The sequence below is a fragment of the Equus przewalskii genome, chromosome 26, assembly GCF_037783145.1.
Source record: "Equus przewalskii isolate Varuska chromosome 26, EquPr2, whole genome shotgun sequence".
Classification (NCBI taxonomy): Eukaryota; Metazoa; Chordata; class Mammalia; order Perissodactyla; family Equidae; genus Equus; species Equus przewalskii.
Window position 1 is genome coordinate 2,035,825 of NC_091856.1, and position 18,580 is coordinate 2,054,404.

General features: G+C 56.8%; 1 protein-coding gene across 3 annotated transcripts in view; it reads right to left on the minus strand.

The window, feature by feature from the left end:
• Positions 1–3,989: 3,989 nt before the first annotated feature.
• PAX5 (paired box 5) overlaps positions 3,990–18,580 on the minus strand; it is a 186,836-nt gene continuing 172,245 nt past the window's right edge. For all 3 annotated transcript variants that reach the window (XM_070597088.1, XM_070597090.1, XM_070597089.1), the window contains 2 exons: positions 17,147–17,233; positions 3,990–10,489 (listed from right to left, as the gene is read on the minus strand). In XM_070597088.1, coding sequence (XP_070453189.1) covers positions 10,413–10,489; positions 17,147–17,233 — 164 coding nt within the window. In that variant the 3' untranslated portion in view covers positions 3,990–10,412. The remainder of the gene's footprint in view (positions 10,490–17,146; positions 17,234–18,580) is intronic.

The following is an 18,580-nucleotide window of genomic DNA, read 5'->3' on the forward strand; positions in this document are numbered from 1 at the left end:
ATTGGGGTGGGCCCTAATCTAGTGTGCCTTCCAGTAGAAAGAGGTTAGGACACAACACACACTCAGGGCAGTCTGTGTGAGGACACAGGCAGGAAGGCGCCATGTGCAAGCCAAGGAGAGAGGCCACGGAAGACGTCAGCTCTGCCAACTCCGCCTCCATCTGGGACCTCCAGCATCCGGAACTGTGAGGACACACATTTCTGCTGTTTGGGCCCCATTCTGCGGTACGTGTCACGGCGGCCCGAGCAAACCACTGCAGGCGGCTCCCTGGTACAGGCCTCAGAGCTGTCTGAGGGGGTTCGCAAAGGCGCCCAGCAGAGTCTGCTGGTGAGACCCAGTCAAGGCAGCAACATGAATTTTTAAAAATCATTTTAAAATTGTGTATAATGCATCTTCATTGAAGAAAAATCAGGACATACAGATTAGCAAAAAATAAGCACCCGGGGTGCTAATGCCCCCAGTGGTCCCAACTCACCGTGCTGTGTCTCCTGCTAATGGGGCCTCCTCTGGCTCTGTTCCCAGCGGTGGCCACCCGCTCCCCTGGGCTGTGCAGACCACACATCTCTCCTGGAGACAGCTGTTGAGGCACGCACTGGGGGGCCACAGCAGTGCTAAGATGGCCAGAAGAGTCCCCTCACCCCATCATCACCCAGCGGCCACGGGGTCCAGAGGCTGCTGCATCTGTGGGGCTGGAACTCCATCTGCCCCACCCCCTCTGCAGCCTCCAAGAAGGGCTTTCAGTCTCTGCCGGCACGTGCCACTGCCGCCTCCTCCTGGAGCAACTCCACCTGCTAGGAAATGATCTGAGCCCAGGCTCACCCTCACCTTTGACCCGAGTCCAGGCTAGCCTTCACCTTTGACCCAGTGGCACCCACAGAAAATCAGAAGGCAGGCTTGGGGAGAGGGCCACAGGGCCTGGTCGGCTCAGAGGTGAACATTCTCGTGTCTCCTCTCCATGTTCCCCTTTCCTCACCGTGGGGCTTTGAGCACTCTGTTCCCTTTGCTTGGAATGCCTTTCCTTCCTACTTTCTCTAAATTTCCCTGTTGGAATCCTGCTTACTCTTCACGGCTTGGCTCAAAAGCCACTTCTTCCAGGAAGCCTTCCCTGGTCACCCCTCCCCAACTAAATGGAATGCTCTCTCTGGGCCCATACCTCCCTATCTGCCCTACTCATAGGTAGCGCTGGGTGTGTGCTGCCTGGAATTAAAATACGCACATCACCTTCCCCAGATGGTAGGCTCCTGGTTAGGTTCATTTCTGCATTCCACCCTTGTCTTGATTCTTTCAAGCTGCTATAGGAAAAACACTAAAGACTGGGTGGCTTCAACAGCATACATTTATTTCCCACAGTTCCAGAGGCCGGGAAGTCCAAGAGCAAGGCACTGGCGGACTCGGTATCTGGTGAGGGCCCCTTTCCAATGGCCTCACGTGGTGGGAGGGGTGAGGGAGCTCTCTGGGGTCTCTTTCTATGAGGGCACTAATCCCATGGTGAGGGCTCACCCTCAATGCCTCAGCGCCTCCCAGAGGCCCACCTCCTAACACCATCACATGGGGGCTAAGTTTGAACACACGACTGTGAAGGGGACACGAACAATCCAGCTTGGCAATGCTCCTCCCGCACCAGCGCCGAGCCTGGCTTGGAGGAGGTTCCAACTAGACTTTGACTTTTGGGTGTAAAATTTTGACTTCCTTACAGCAGAGAAAATATCTTGGCAAAACTCACATTTATCATTTGGAAAAACTTTCACACAGTGCATAGCATTTGTTCCTCACAACATCTTCGAAGTAAATGTTATCCAGTTTATAACCATTGTACAGATGAAGGAACCAAGGCTTCTAGAATTAAGAGACTGCTGACATCAGCAAACTGACCATCAGAAGCTGGAACTGAGACATCCCTCTGCCTTTTTCACAGCCCTGGGGCAGCCTCATGCCCCCTCCAGGTCACCTCTGTACCCAGCACCAAGCAGGGGGCCTGGCTCCAGGGAGAGTTAGAGGAACAAAAGGGCCGAAGGCTTAAGCCTCACCTGGCAGACCTCAGACACTGCCCTCTGCCTCTCTCTGACGGTCACCGAGGGCAGAGGTGCTGGGGAGGCTGCCCGAGCACGCTCAGGCTTGGCACGGCCCCACTCCTTACTGGAGGCCTTGCCCACGGCCTCCGTTCCGCTGTCATGTGGGGGGCTGCACCTGCTCTGGTTCCTACAGACACTGGTGCCCCATAGTGAGGAGGGCAGGAGGGAGGCCTCTGTCCTAGGAGAACCAGGGACAAGCCTACTCTGCTTCATCAGTTCTCATAGGTTTGGGGTCCAATTTTCAGTGCCAAAACGCCATCGTTTCTCCCTGAAGTTTGTGCCTCTCAGTCATGAGCATGGGAAGCAAGGAGCTGGGCCAGTGCTCCACGCAGCAGCATGCCTGTCCCCCAGGAATCACCTTCGTCACCATCCATTGCCGAAATGGATGGAGGCTGCGCAACTGGCTTTATTAAATATGAATGAGTCACAGCCCATGCGGTCACTCACCCACTCCATCTCTGGCAATTACTGCGTCGCACACACTGTGCCAAGGGGCGCAGCGGTCCCTGCCTGCCCTTGCAGACTGACACCGCCCAGCAGGGGCAGGGCTCGGGTCTGCAGCTGCCCTGCCCCTGACGGAAAGCCACCTCAGGGCTCCCGTGCAGCCAACATGCTCAGCTCTGAAGGGACAGGGACAGGGCACCTCCAGCAGAAGGACTGGGGACTGCCAGGCTCTGAGCGCTGGTCAGACAGGACCTATCACTCTGGAGCCCAAAGACGGGGTCCCCTGAGCTCTGCATGTTAGAGGCATGTGGGAGCACCCAGATAGTTCAGGTTCCAGGTAGTTTTAAGATCCAGCCCGAATCAAGGTTAAGCGCTTGTGGGCACTCGCACACCATTACTGAGCACACATTCAGTGTGCGCGAGCTTAGTCCTCACAGGAAGCTCATAGGGGGTAAGCTTCGTGTTAGTAGGGTCCATGTCAGCACCGTTCACTGCTGTGTCCCCAGCACTGGGGACAGAGTAGATGTTCAACCACTATTTGTTGAATGAATGAATGAATGAGGTGGCTGTTACTGACCATTTTGGAACCTTAATGAAGTTGAAGTTACAGAATTTAGCCAAGGTTCCCCAGCCAGAGAGCCCCAGAGCCAGGCGCACGGGCTCATCCTGCCAACCCGGCTGGCGGTAGGCCTGGGCTCTCTCGAGAGCAGGCATTCTGCCCCTACCGCGCCGCCCAGGCCGCAGTCTAACACTGCAGCGCGTCGTCCCAGCTGCGCGGATTGGTTCCGAGCCCCACTTCATCAGGAGAGCCAGTAAAGCTCCCCACAACCCCATGTGGCTTTGTCAAAGCTGTCAAAGACCATCTATGAAGTTGTAAAAACGAGGTCAAATTATTTTTCTGAACTTAAAAAATTACTTTTATTTTAGGAACCAATAAAATTATGGCAAATATTTACAAATAATTATCTCACATAAAGGTTACATAAAACCAATTCTTCACAAGTAACAATCACTCATGAAAAGACACACAGATATTGAAACTACGCCAATCTTATTGTAAGTTTCTCCAACTAATCTAAAATAAAATTGTTGCAGTCAACCATTTAACTTAGAATAAAACCACAAATTCCAGGTTTGACAAGAAAAAAAAAGTGAAAAAATTAAACCAAAATCCCATCCCGGTTTTCTCCCCAGTCCCACCCCAGCCCCTGCCCTCCTCTCAAGAAAAGAAAAATATGTCCAACATCTTTGGCAAATTGGCACTGCTGTAATTACATTCAAATATTATTACACACAAAAGCAACACACATCACTAAGAAAAAAACTACCAATATTTCAAGTCAGTTATTTCCTACTAGAAAAAAAGAATACAAAACATACACATTTTTAAGAAGCACGTTTTTTCAATCTGTTGGAGACAGATCATCTTCCACTTTCAAAGGCAATTCAATTGTAGTTGGTTTTTTTGTTGGGTTTTTTTTGTACTTTTTTTTTTTTTTTTACAAGTAATCGTCTATGCAGGCATCACAAACTTTGGTGGATACAGTAGATATGTATTTCTCTGATGCTGGAAGTTCAGTCCCTAAGACCAAGTCAGCTGTCTCAAAGAATGAAAAGCAAAATCCATGTGTCTTCCTGGCAAAGAGTTCCATTTGCAATGTAATCTGCATTTCTACAAATGCTCAATGTCCAAAGGCCACTAGAGGGTGAAAAGCTAGGGCAGCATCTTCCAGCAAGAGTCAGGGCAAAACCCGGTCAGATTTCTACCCCGGGCCCAAGCATGGAGGCCCAGCAGCCGGGGCCACAAGGCAGGGCCCTCGCTGCCCGCTCCCCCACACCATGCTGGCAGCTGGGGCCTCTTCCCGAGCCCCAGGACGGGCTGCTGCCAGGTCTGCTCACCGTCTCTGACCAAAGGCAGGAGAGCAGGCAAGAACCGGCATGAGGACAGTCAGCACTGTCTGAGTTTCAAGTATGTCTGAGGTGTAGGGGTGTGCGTGCGTGTGTGCATGTACATACTGACATGCGCACGCATCGCGGGGGAGGCCCGATTTGGAGGCTCTGAGCTTTGCAGGGCATTTCAAATAGATTCAGGACTTATTTATTTTCTTTTTAGCTGTATAGCAATTAATTGGCTATTGATTGGTTGGAATATTCAACTCTCCATTTCCTCAAATACAATAAAATAGTTTCATTAAAATGTATTCATGCTTGAAAATAAGGGAGCCATTAAATGGTTTCCTTTCTGTTCCACTCCAAGGGAAATGCACCATTTGTAAATCAAAAATCCATCCTCCAAAATCACTTGTTCTTAACGGTGCTTCTGGAGAAGATGAGGGACGTGGCCACAAGCGTGGCAATTTGGGGATGAGTGTGGCCCGGCGGCCGTAGTTGCAGGACTGGGTGGGCCAGGGGTTGAATGGGGGAGGCTGTAGCTTGCCCCTTCCAGCCAGGCCTCAGAGTCGGGGTGAGGGTGCCCCATTCCCGAGCTGTCCCTCTGCCTGCTGGTCCACACGCTTCCCTCCCCCTGCCATGCCCAGAGCTGCCCAAAGCTGAAAGGGGGGATCCGGCCCTCTTTCTCCTGCCCACAGGCCAAATACACTACCTGACCAGCTCCACTGTAGAATGTGAGATTCCCCCAGGAAATGGAGGAACAGCTGCATTTTCTCCTGGTGCCGCTCAGGGGTCTGCGATGTGGGAAGACTATTTGGATGTAGCGAATGGAGGTTACCTTTACCCCCATCGCGGAGACGGGCTCAACGGGACCCCTGGGAACATATGGATTGAAACACTAGAATGGCAGGGGTGTGGCCCTGAGGTCCCTTTTGATCCAGCAGGTGTCCAGGAACAGGACCCAAGTGCGGAAAAATTACAGCAAATGAAGCAAAGACTGGTGTCTACCTGCTCCCAGCAAGCAGCCATGTGAGAAAAGCGGCAGACCCTTGTCAGGAGAGTGGGCGGGCAAGGGACTCGCTTCCAGTCCTCTGCAGCGGCCCCTGGGGACTGGCCGCCACTCTGGAGGCGCAGCCGTGAGCTGACAATGGGGAAGTGAGGATCAACACTGTGGCTCCATCATGAATATGCAAAGGGGAATCCTGAGGTGCGAGGACATCAGGGGACAAGGTACTGAAGGGCTGCGGGAGGTGGGGCAGACTGTGGGCTGGGAGTCGTGGCCTGACTGTCCAACTTTCCAACAACATATTTTGTTAGCTTTTAAGGAATGCATTTGCCTTGGACCTCTCTGAGGCCAAAAGAACTAAAGGAATAAATTTTCTAGGAGCACTGGTGTGCGTGCCTGGAAACCATCAGAGGCAGGTGCCCAGATGGATGACAAGGCCGAGGCTGCAGAGATGGCCTCGTAGCAGGGCCACGGGGAACTGGTCCAGCCCAGAGTGCTGTGGCATCCACCAGCTCCAGCCAGGGCCTGGACTACCCAGGGGCCTGAGTTTCTCTCTACTTGTGGGGAAGCTGTGTTTCGGACATTTCTTGTTTCCAGGTATTTGTCAGGAGTGCTTGGTTTGTTTTTAAGATTTGCTCCCCATGGCTTGGAGCTAAATTCTGACTGAAATGTCATCCAGAAGGAGGCAGCTGGGTGCCAGGGGCTGCCAAAGGCAGGGCAGTGGCTCCGAGACATGACTCCTCATAAAGGGATTTCACCCCTCAGTGCCCCGTGGTCACATCTGCGGCTCTTCTCTGCACGTGGGAGAGGCCCCCACAGCACTGACTTCCCTCAGAGCCCACAGACCCTCCACCCCCACCGCCCCCAACATTCCACCGGCTCACCTTCCAAGCCCAGCCTGCGAGAGCCCAGGATGAGGAGGCAGGGCACGGGGGCCGGGGTCTGTTCCTGACACCGACTGGCCGGACAACCCGACGCTTGTCTCTCCTCTCTCTGGGCTCCCATTTCCCCCAAATCTGCACTGAAGGGCAAGGAGGTGAAGAAGAAAGGAGGCACCGGACAAAGATCGGGGGTCAGAAGCTGGTGGCCAGTGGGTGAAATCTCGCCCACAGACATGTTTTCTTGGCTAGAAGAGCATTGGAAAAGCTCTCACTTGAATGCTGTTGGATGCAGCAAATGCTCTGCATGTCTCGGGTCCCACCACTCACGCTGCCACCCTGCCCGAGGGGCAACATCACTCCACCTGCCTGGCCTGGGATTCTGATCTGCGTTTCCTAGGCCCGTGGGCACCCAGTGGCTCTGCTCGGGGACACCTGCATATTGTCACAGGCAGGCCTGGAGTCTGATCCATAGCGGGAAGGATAAATAAAAGAGTGATGAGACATCTCATGACCCTGGAGCCCTGGGCCCTGGAGTCTGAGCTGGGCCCACGTCCAGGCCCTCTCAGGGCTGTGGTGTGGCCTTGGGCAAGTGCAAGCCCTCCGAGCCTCGGGGCACAGCAGGGAAGGCGTCTGGATGAAACCTCAGACGTGCTGCTGTGAAGCTGGCCAAAGACTTTGCAGGCTTGGGTGTTAATGCACATCGAGTTGAACCAGCAAAGCCACAACCCCCGGGCCCCTCCGTTGGGCCAGCCTGTGGCTCCCTGTTCTTTCCTTCCTCATTATAGGTCTGGGGGCTTCCAGGGGATTGAAGGGTGTCTCCAGGCCATACATTCCCAGGACAGAGGCACAATTCTGTGGAGAGAGAACGGGGCCTGGAGATCTGCCTTGTCCTGTGAGCCCAGAATCTCAGTCTTCCCATCTGTGGGATGGGCTCTGTGCTCTTTGCCCCAGCGGACGGCGGGGGACTGCAAAGCCCTGCACAAACGGCGGTTCCAAAAGGGCCAACCCTGACTAAGGCGCCTGGGGAGGGTGTCGGATTTGATATGTCATCAGATTTTCCAGGTTGGAGCTAGACTAATGGTATGAAATGTTTCATAAAATCCACAATGTCCTTTTAAAAAAGTCAGAGCTGGAACACGGGGCTGAAGGCCATGAGGAACGCCCTGGCCTCCGGCCCCAATGCTGGTGAAGGCCCTGGCCTTGATTTCCACGTGGAACTCTCTGGCAGCTACCCAACGGCTTCAGTCCTTCGGACCCTCCTCTCCAGGTTCCCAGGCCGCCCGCCGGGCAGCGTGGGGACTCAGCTGGTGAGAGCAGGTGCGTGTGTGAGAACGTGCGTGTGCATCCGTGTGCTCTTGTGCTTCTGCCTGGCAGCCCAGGAATCGAGTGGGTGTCTAACAAACACAAATGTGATCTGAGGACCAGCAGAGCCTCAAGGGAGAGGAGAGGTGTGGAGGGGTCTTGTCAGGGCAAGAGGAGAACAGGAGGGGTGGAGGGGCATGCCTGGGCCAGGTAGGCTTTGCCGAGGGAGGATGCTGTGTGCCTTAGGCAGCTGGTCCAGGGAAGGCTAACCTCCTTCCAGCAGCCTGAGGCCACAGGAGGGACCAAGACCCAAGGATGTGGGTGCAAGAGGCCAAGAGGGCTATGCAGCAGACTCCGACCCCACCACTTCCTGAGGGAGGGGGGCGGGGGAAGGGGCCAGGTAACACACCTGCTCCTACCACACCTGGCAGGTGGAGGGTGGAGTCAATTCATCCCAGCCACCTCCCTCTGCCAGCAGGCTCCGGGGGTAGGTGTGCCTGCGTGAGCTCCCTGGCTCCTCTTCTGCCCGGGGTCCTGGGCTTCCTCAGTGGTTCTAACAGCCCAGGAAACCAAATCTGGGGCAGTGGGCCCAGAAGCATCTCTCACTGCCCTCACAGTCAACGCCCCTCCCCAGGGATGGGAGGATCACCATGTGCCAGGGCTCAGGGGGCTGAGTCCCAGCCCCACCTCTGCCAGTCTTTGCCTGGGGATTCCACCTTGCTGAGCCTCAGTTTCCTCTTCCATCCTACTACCTTGTAGGGATATTGGGGGGAAAACAATTGGTGGCCAGAGGAGGTCTGCTCTGTCTCCCTGAATGGACCTGGGCTTCCCCACGTCGGGCTTCAGTCTCCTGGATGGGGGCTGGAGTAGGTCCTCCTCAGGCTGATTCCCAGCCCTCTGGGTGTTCGTTTCCCACTTGGTCTGAATATTAGCAGGATCAGGTGCCTATCCCTATATGCTCGCTCAGCAGTGGAGGCTGTGTCCCAGATGACCTGTCACAGCCCTGCAGCCTGGGAGAGAGGAAGGGAAGGAGAGAGGTTGGGTGGCCCTGCAAGTGACTCTGCTGGACCAAGGCAGCTGAGGCTCAGAGAGGTGAAAGGTCTTATCTGAGGTCCCACAGCAAGGCAGAGGTGCAGCCAGGACAAGACTTCTCAGGCCCATAACCTCAAATGTGGGCTCTCTCTGCCCTAGCTCTTTGCCAACTTGGTGACATGCAGACATTGAGGACACTGTCACATGAGGCAGCAAAGTCTACTGTCATTGCTACAATTCAGCCCAGATTTGGACAGGGCCTCCACCTGGCTCTTCTGAGTTGGCCAGAGAGACTATGCGGGGAATTGAGGCCCCAGGCAAAGAGACGGTGGCCCCTGGGACCACCCCCGGTTCACACACCAGCTCTGCACTGCCTGTCCTGCCCCTCTCCCAGGAGGCCTTCTTCCATCCCCCGTATCCTCAGGTGGCTTCTTCTGACAGCTCCAACCCACGGTCAGTTCTCCAAGCTCCCCCTCCAGGCTCCCAAGGGGCCTCACCGCCCCTTGGCCATAGCCCTGACATCACGGCCCCCCTTGCATCAACAGGCGGCTACCCACTACGTGAGGTCAGGCATCTGCCCCTACCCCGGCTCTCTGTTCCCAGCCGCACGCCAAGCTCCAGGAGGTCACGAGGGGCTGCTCGGGAAGTTCAGGCTGACTGATGTAGCTGTTTGTTGTCCTCAGTGCAGGAAAGTCCTTTCCATTAGTCACTGTCTACATGGCAGGGACAAGCTTGCCCAGAATCCACTTGCTGGTGTCCTGGGCGGGGAGAAGTGTCGATGATGGGTGTCCAATGTGATCTGAGCCTGGGTACACTTCAGAGAACACATTCCAGTTCAGGTCAGTGGTTCCAGGGGCTGAGGAGGCAAGAGAGCCTCTGGCCCCACCGTGGACCATGATCTCCTAGGTCCCATGCAGAACTCACATCCAAAGTCCACCATGCAGTCGGCGTCTGGGATGACATCCTTAGAACCGTGGCTGAGGGATTGCCCCTACAGTTCTTTGAGTCCTTTGATACAGAAAATCGCTGCTTGCACTGCACTGGGCCCAGGGAAATGGAGGCAGGAAGCCAGGGTGTCCTCCCAAAGTGTGTTTCTCTTGGGGAAGGGTCTGGGGAGGGGGTGGGGGGGCTTGGTGCATAACCAGCCCAATGAGACTCCCAGTCAAGACATTAAAGAAGTAGCGATGAGCAGGAGGCTGGTGCCCCGAGGTGGGTATCCTCAGTCTCAAGGACAGCTCCAAGTCCACCTGACGGGGTGCACCCAGGGCCAAGGGGACACCTGCACACAGTAGACGTCTAAGATGCCCTGTGATGCTTTGGGAGTGCAGGATGCATCACAGGTGGGCAGTCTGCTCAGTTGGACCCTTAGGCCCACGAAAAAGCAAGAAGGTATTTACATGGGTGCTGTTGAAGCAACAAAAGCAAGCTCTCTTTCCCAGGCCTGGGGCAGGAAGACTGACGGAGGGGCAGATAGCTGGGGGACTGGCGGGCTGCTCTGGGGGCTGCAGTTGTCTGCAGAACAGTCTGTTGGTTTGCAGAGACCCAGTTGCCATTGGGAGAAGCTCATCAATTGACTCTTAGAAATGGAAGGTGTCTAGAAGTCCCACAGCCCCACCACAGAACCCCAGAGTCCTGGCAGGCAAAGGGAGGAGGGAGTTTCAGGCAAGTGGGGGGTTGCTGGGGGCAGTCTCGTTGGGCCCTTCTGGCTGTCTTCAGAGGGGCTGGGAGGCTATGGCCCTCAGTGATATGTGTTGTAAGTGCTTGGCGCCGGCCTGGCTCCGAGGGTCAGTGGCGGTCGTAGGCAGTGGCAGCTGCAGGCGGGGCAGCCCCCCGGGCAGCGGCACTGTAATAGTACGGGGAGCCTGCAAGAGACAGCAGAGGGCACGGAGGTTGGAGGGCCACTTGTGCCCACAGCCCCATACCTGGGGCCCCCTTTGCACCAGTGTCTCCCTCTTCTGTCCCTTCCTCCTCCTCCCCCAGTCCAGGCCACTGTCCTCTCTCACCAAAGCCTCTGTCCCACTCTGTTCCCGAAGCTGCAAACCTGATCAGGCTACCTACTCACAGGTTTCAAGGCCTGCTCGCCCCCTGGGGCTGGGTGGGCAGACAGGCCTCTGCTCAAACCCTCCCGCTGCCTGTTTCAGGAACCAGCGTTGTGCTGGAACCCAGCCTCACACCTTCGTTCCTGTGTTGTCGGGGGCTGCTTTCATACCATTACGGCAGACCTGAGTGTTGCAACAGAGAGCACATGGCCTCAAAGCCTGAAATATTCACTATTGGGCCCTTTAGAGAAAAAGTTTGCCAACTTCTGACCTGGAGCATGAAAAGCCGTCACTTCTTAGTTTGCCCTGGGGATGCTTTGTGACCCAGCCCTACTGACCTCTCTGGATTTACCTCCCGAACCACCGTCCCTCCAGTCACACTCATGCACCACGACACAGTGAAGACTGACTGTGTGCAGCCGTCTCAAATACACCATGATGCAGAGGGCAACCGCCGCGGGCTGAGCACTTCCTCCCCCCACACTGCCACGTCCTTCCCGCGTGTTGTCTCATCTGTGGGCCCCCTTGTATCACACGCTCACGCCTCGACACCTTTTCCTGCCCGTTCCCTGCCTGGAACAGCCTGGCCACACCTTCACCCCCTCTCCTGTCTGCTAAACTGTTCTGCCTCCTTCCAGTCCAGTGCCCCCATCTCCTCCTTGGGGAGCCCCCGCCCTGGGCTCACAGTCCTCTCCAGGGGGGCTCACACCCTGATCACACCCTGCTGTGCTTCTCCTCTCAGCCCTGGACGGAGCTGCCCAGGCTGGGTCCTGCTCTTCTTGGTGTCCGTCCCCAGTCCCCAGCCTGGAGCCTGGCATGTGGCACAAGCTAAGCCAGATTTGTTGAGTAATGAACAACAGCACTGAGTGACCGAACAGTAGTGAGGACCCCTGCCCATTCATTCATTCATTTTCTGACCCTACTGGGTGCAGTGCTGGGCAGTAATGCACCATAACTGGCTTGACACAGGCCAATGTTCAGAGTCAGAAAGGGGATCAGAGCTCTGGGAAAAGAGCTCTGGGGAATGCAAGATGATTCTGGAAGAAGGGTCAGGCTTCCTGGAGGAAGTGGGCTGGGCTGGGTTTGGAGGACAGGTGGGTTTGGACACAGGAGACGGGGGTGCGTGAGTGCATGGGAGAAGGGCAGGGGGCAGCCATGCTCCCCTGCCCCCGGACAGAGCCTGTGGAGGACCCTTGCCCCGATGCTGGCCCCACAGTCTCTGGGAGGCCTTCTTTAAGACACACTTTGATGAGGCCTCCAGAAGCCTGCTCTGTGCTCAACTCCTCCCCAGCGATGAGAGGGTCTGGTGGCTCGGGGAGACCAACAGATTCTCAGAACCACAGAGGTTGGAGACGTTAAGCCATCTCTTCCTTTGACAGGTGAGGAAACTGAGGTTCAAGATACCAAAGTCATGCGCCCAGAGCCACAGAGCCTGTCAGTGCAGAGCCCGGCCTGGCGTTCAGGCTGCCTGCCCTGTGCAGGACTCTCCCCACAGGACGCAGCTCACGGCCTACACGGCCCATGCTGGGGGGGTCACGTTCACGCAAGCGGACAGCAGCTGGGGCCCAGTCAGCCAGCGCAGACCACGTGTCTGCTGGGGGGCGGGGAGCAGCGAGCTTCTTAATTCTCCAGGGGAGGCAACTCATATTTAATCTGGAATCTCACCCGAATCCACACGAATCCTGGCAGTTCCCCCAGACACCCTAACTGGGCACCAGAAACTGGAGACCGCCAGTCAGGCTCTGTCACTCTTGGCTGAGTGACCTTCAACAAGGGGCTTTGCTCCCCTGAGCCTCAGCGTTCTCGTCTACAAAAAGGGGTCCCAGTGCGGCTATTCGAGGGCACCATGAGATAGGGATGCGAAAGTGCTGTGGAAACAGACACTTTTCTAAGCCCCTTACATCCATTAACTCTTTTAATTTCTACAACAATTCTCTTGGGTAGGAACTGGTATTGTCCCCAATTAGCAGATGAGGAAACTGAGGCACAGAGAGAGTAAGTAGCTTGCCCAAGGTCACACAGCTAAAGTGTCATCAGAAGGGCAGGACGGGGGGAGGCACTTTAGCGTGGTCACTTCCCCTCCAAACCCAGCCTCCCACTGGGGGCTACACTATCCCCCCAGGAAGGCAGTGCGGCTCGGCAGCACTGACGCTAGAGGAGCAGGCAGTGCCTGCTGTGCTGCTCCAGAAGCTCGGACACCAACCCCACACCTCAGCACCCCAGAGACGCTGCCTCCTCGGCCACCTCCCGGCTGGAGCCCCAGCTCAGAGACGCCTGCCAGCGCTCTGCTCTTTCCTCTGCGGGATGGAGACCGCCTTAGGATGGTCACCCACAGTGCGTCCGCAGTGCCAGCCCTGCGTCCTGCCTTCAGCCAGGCCCAGGAGAGAGGGATATGTGTGGCAGGGGCCATCCCCACAGGTCTGGGCCCAGCACAGGAGGAAACCAACCCCGGGGCGGCCCCCACACAGGCCTTGAGGGACAGCAAATGGAGCAAGCCTCCTCTGGGGACCCTGGCTCAGCCCTCCAAGTCCCCCACCGGCCGCCTCTCACCCTCGGCTCTGCCTCACTCCATCTCAAAGCCTCACCTCTGGGCCGGGCTGCCCAGCGGCCTCGGCATGAGACCTCTAGCGAGATGGAAGATGCCTGCACTGACAGGGAGCAGGGGCACATCCCCTCATGGAGCACTCTGTCTTCCGGGTCTGTCAGACTTCCGTCTGCAATCAACTTGTCCTTTCTCCTGTCATTTGCCCCCTCTAATTCACATTATCATCCATTTCCTTCCTGACACAGTCACTCTGGGCTCCCGCTTGCTCTCTACTCCCTTTACGGGGCCCCAGCACCCAGTCTAATCCTGATTGACCTTGGAGGCCTTCCTCCCCGATGACCTCTGTGGCCATTGCCAGCCTGGCCCCGACAGGACGCTGGTCACAGTGCCCCACAGGTGGCTCCTGGGAGAAGGTTCATCGGGGAGGGACACTCACCCACGTGGCACTGCCCCTCCTCACCTGCCGTGTCTCTGGAGGAGGCACAGCCCGGCCGGCCGAGGCGTGGACAGGCATGGGAGGGTGTGTGAGGGCATGAGCACTGTGCGGGTGGGCACGGAGGGGCTCGCCTGTCTCCACAGAGCCCACTGCTCCAGCAGGAGCACCAGGAGCCTCGGAGCAGGTTCACACAGCCCGGCGCCTCCGGAGAGAGCAGAGACACCAGGCTTCCTCTCCCGCCCAGGGTCCACCTCCTGCGAGAGCCCCAAGGACGCTGGGGGAGGGCAGCTGGTAGATGTGGCCGACCTGGAAGTTATCTGCAAGGCGATGGTAGAGTCAGCCTGGCATCTCCTGCATCTTCAGGAGAGTGGATCCCTGCTTATTCGGGGCCACGGACCTCAGGAGAGCGTCCTGTTCGGCTCCTGCTTGGACGAAGTGCCAGTGGGATTCCCCTCGTTCACGCCAGAGGCAACAGAGGCCCCGATTGGTTGACGACCGGACTACGATCCCCGGGGTCTAGACTGGGCGGCGCAGGGGCCGTTTCTCATATCTCTGGCTGCCCAATAGCATTCAAACTTTTCCTGAGTTTGCAGTTTCCTGTGGTGTGAGGCCGCCTCTCTGAGCTAGAAGTCAGAACTCACTCCACCAGCGTCCCTTGTGGCCAGGGCACAGGTGTGCCACCTGGCTCTGCCGATTAGACTCTCTTGCCCACGACCTCAGCTGGGAAGGGTGCAACATGAGGAAGTGGGCCGAGGGCCTCCACCTGCTGGGAGCGGGCGGCAGGGCACCGGGCTCTGTGGCGGGCAGGGCTCTCCAGCACTGGGGCTGCAGCAGCAGCGAGCAAGCTGCTGGGCGCACCAGTGGGTGTTTTTGCAACTGATATATACAATAACCTGGCTTTCAAAAACAGACCAGAGCTGTTCTCCTCACACACCGTCTGAGTGTTTAGGACTCTTGAGGCTGTTCCTATGGAGGGATGAGGACTGGCTGTCCTATTCAGACTGTGACTCGGTCAGGGAGACTGAGAGTACCACACCACACACTGGCTACGAATAGAGGCTCCAGTCAGGGTGACCTGACTTTGAGTCCTCATTCTGCCACCTGCATGCTGTGTGGCCTCAGGTAAGCTAATTAACCTTTCAGAGTCTCACTCTCCTTATCTATACAAGAGAGAGAACAGTAAGTGCCCCCAAGGGCTGCTGAAAAGCCAAAATGAGGTAACCCACTTGAAGGGTTTTGCCAGTGCCTGCACGGTTGTAAGTGCTCACTCGGATGGGCAGAGTTTTGATTCCTCTTCCTCCTGTCCACACTGGCTCTGGCCCCCTTGAGGCACTGAGCAGCTCGAAGCTGCGGCCTGTCACCCCAGCCTGTGAGCTCCCCAGACAGCGTGCATCTCCTCCACACCAGGCACGCAACCCATGCCCAACGCCCGGGGTTGTGAACGCATTTCACTGCAGCTGAGCAGCAGCGGCCTCAGAGGCAATCTAGCCCCACCCTCCCCACACCACCCCCTCGGGCTCCTGGCTGCGCACAGTCAGGTCCAGGCTTCTCAATCTGGCATTCACCATCCCCCATCTGTGGCCCACAGACCACCCACCTCATACGCCATCCCTTCGCCCAACTTGCCTGAGCGGCTCCTCCCCCACTTCTCTGCCTCCTGAACTCCCAGGCAAACGAGCCTCTTGGACACCTCGTGAAAATCAGGAAAAGGTGTCCCCTCCAGGCAGCAGTGGCCTGGCTGGGGCTCAGGCGTCGTGCCAGTCATGGGCAGGATTTCAAACCCCACTTGTCCCCTGGGGCAGTGCACAGCCATACGTGAGGTCCTGGGTCAAGACTGCCCCTCATAAGGATCCCCTCTCACAGCCTGGCCCAGGCCTCCTCTGAGCCACACCCGTGTGCGCCTGGCAGCCATGCCGGGACCGGTACTCTGTCTGAAGGAGACGTGCAGGGAGGAACTCCCAGGCTCGGGCCCCCAGACCCATGCCCACTCCACCCCGCCGAAAGACTCTGGCTCAGGGAGACCACGGCCAGCCTTTGCCTCCTGAGGCTGAGCGCTGGGCCAACTCAGAGCCCAGGCCCTCTCAGAGGGGCTCTTTATGGAAAAGCGTTACGTAAGAGGAGACCTGGGCCAATATTTAGAAGGAATTTTTACCAAAACAAAAAAGAAGTCCGAGAGATCAGTCCATAGCGTCAGCCCACAGGAGGCCACAGATGGTGAGAGCCTAGTCTTCCAGACAACTCGAAATCTCCAGCACAGGGACCTGGAGAACCAATTGGCACTGCTGCATATTTCACCCACAAATTTGCATGACACAGCAAATGCTTTGGGCCACCCGAGGCCCTAGGGCACAGAAGGGCGGCAGCCAGGAAGGGGCGGTGTCCATGTTACGTTTCTGTCCTAACCACCAAAGCATGTTTCAGAAGGGGCCAAGGCTGTGACTTCATGGCCTCCTTCACAGACGCATGGCCTGGCAACTTGAGTTTGAAGATACCAGGGTCTTGCTTTCCTGAGGAAGTCTTTCTTTCTTAGTCTTAAAATAATTCAGGATCGAGGGAATTAACAGGTTCTAACTTAAGCAGGCCTGGTTCAGCTAGACAGACAAACCTGTGGTCTCAGAGGCCGTGCCATGTCTGATCTTCGAGGGGATTCCCCAGCTGCCTGCCGGGGCGGGACCAGGGTTGTTACCTGCAGGCTGATTGGCTGGCTCCACCCCAGGTGGTGAGTGACATCTGTGAGCCCAGGGCCCCTGCTTCATGCTCCAGAACCTTCAGCTCCAGCTGGCACTCACAAGCTGGTTTCATGTCAGTTCATCTCAACAAAACAAAAGGCTCTCCTTGGCCTTTTGTGGACTGAGCTAGCCCTGCCCTGTCTTTGTGGTAGCCCAAAATCTAGATGACGTTCACAGATCAGGTTGGCCCCAGCCAAGGACAGTCTGCCAGTCTGAGGCCTGGGCAGAGGCTGAGCACCAGCTGACCTCGGAATGGCATGCCTTGGCAGGCCTTCAGCCATGGGGCAACCAGTTTCCAGTGGAGCTGGCTCTGGTGATGTCCATGGCAGCCATCAATAATCAATCTCAGAGTCCTCATCAAGACAGGTGGTCACTACCAATCAATCTGAATTGGCCTCCTTGCTGCCTTTTAATTTAGAGATTTCTCACTGGAATATTTACTGATTCCTAAGTAATACAAGTTACTCTTGGGCAGGCACTTTCTCTGCCATCCTCTTTCTTCCTCAATGCCCTTTTTCCCTCTGTTCCCCTTCTGTGCCATTTCCCCTTATCCACCAAAACAGCCGGGGGAGGGATGAGGGCACGGGCAGAGCTGGAGTGGAGTTACTGTCCTAAAGCCCCATTGCAACTGCCATACAGCAAGCGGTCAGGGCAGCCACCCACCCACCTCAGTGACCAGACCTCAGGATGTCAAAGGACCATGCCCAACGAGGAGGCTGGATGGGGCAGCCAACGGCCCAGGGGCCCCGCAGGCCTCCGCCAGTACTCACCGAGCAGCCCCGGGTTGGGGAACCTCCAGGAGTCGTTGTACGAGGGGTACTGAGGGTGGCTGTAGGGGCTCCCGGAAAACTCACTCCCTGCATGCGGTGGACGGGGAGAGAAACAGGAACCAAATGTCAAGTCAGGTTCGGAAAATGCCAATGGCATTTGCCTCTCACATAAACTGCAGGTACTTTTTGTAACCAATAAAGGCAAGTCTGGGCCACACCCTTATCAAGTGGACAGCTGTCATTGGCATTGTCTATATTTCCCCCATAAACTTTTCTTATTAGTGGGAGTGAATACCAGCCTCTCACTTGTGCACCATGACACTACAATGAGCCAGGTGTTCCCTGGGGTGACTGGCTCATTGTACAGGTGAGAAGGCTGATGCCCAGGGTCTCTCACAAAGCAGCCTTGATACACCCACCCAGGTCCAAAGCTGCGGACTACATGGTTCTCAGCCCTGACTGAGGCTGCTCCAGGGCCCCAGTGTGGATTCAGGCCCACTTCCCACGTGTGTCCTGAGTGGCTCTGGACTGAGAAGCCAAGGGTGACCTCAACTCCAGTCCGGCTGTCTGTGCTGTGAATCCAGGCATGGCTGCGCCCAGGGCCTGGGTCTGACGGGGAGGATGAGACACAAACTCAGGCCCTCTGCCAGGAGAGGCAGATGGCACTTAGCCGAGATGAAGGGATAAGCCAAAGGGCTGGCAGGGGCACAGCGAGGGAGTGGGTTGGGCCTTCCAGGCAGTGGGGAAGGGGCAGCCATTACTGCTCTCGGTGAGCCTAGGCAGGACCCGCAAGCTGTGCCTGGTGGGGTAGTGCAGGGTATGTGGGGCTGGTGGGACTGAGGACAGCATGCCCTCGCCCAGCTGCTCATGGGGCCGTGATGCTCATGTACTTCCCTGCACTCTCACTTCCAGCCCCAGGAGAGCCTCCTTTCCACCGGCCGGTCACAGGAGACAGTTGGGAATCCCTGCCCTCTAGCCTCGCCGCTTGGCTCTGCAGCAGGAGGGACCCAGCCCATCTCCTTCCTCTAGCTGTGGCTCCCAGAGGGCAGGGTTTGGGCCTGATTCATCACAAGGTCCCCTGTGCACCACGGCACAGGCTATGCTGGTAGCTGGCTGTTGAGCAGCTTTTTAAGCCACGGGTTACAGAGCATGTGGGCCCCTCCTGGCAGTGGTGACGGGAGTTACACAGCTCCACGAGACCACCCTCGGCCCAAAGATGCTTCCATGGGTTCTTCCCAAGGATGCCAAAGGGCCAAAGGGCAGGAGCCTCCAGAAGGGACCGGCCAGATGTCAGGACCCAGCACTGCTCTTTCCCCTGTGGCTTGGGGGGCCCCCGGGGCTCCAGCAGGTGCAGCAGGAACAATAAAGCAGGGCTGAGGGGCCAGCCGCTCCCACCTCCTGGGCCCAGCCAGCCTCTTCCACAGGCAACAGCAG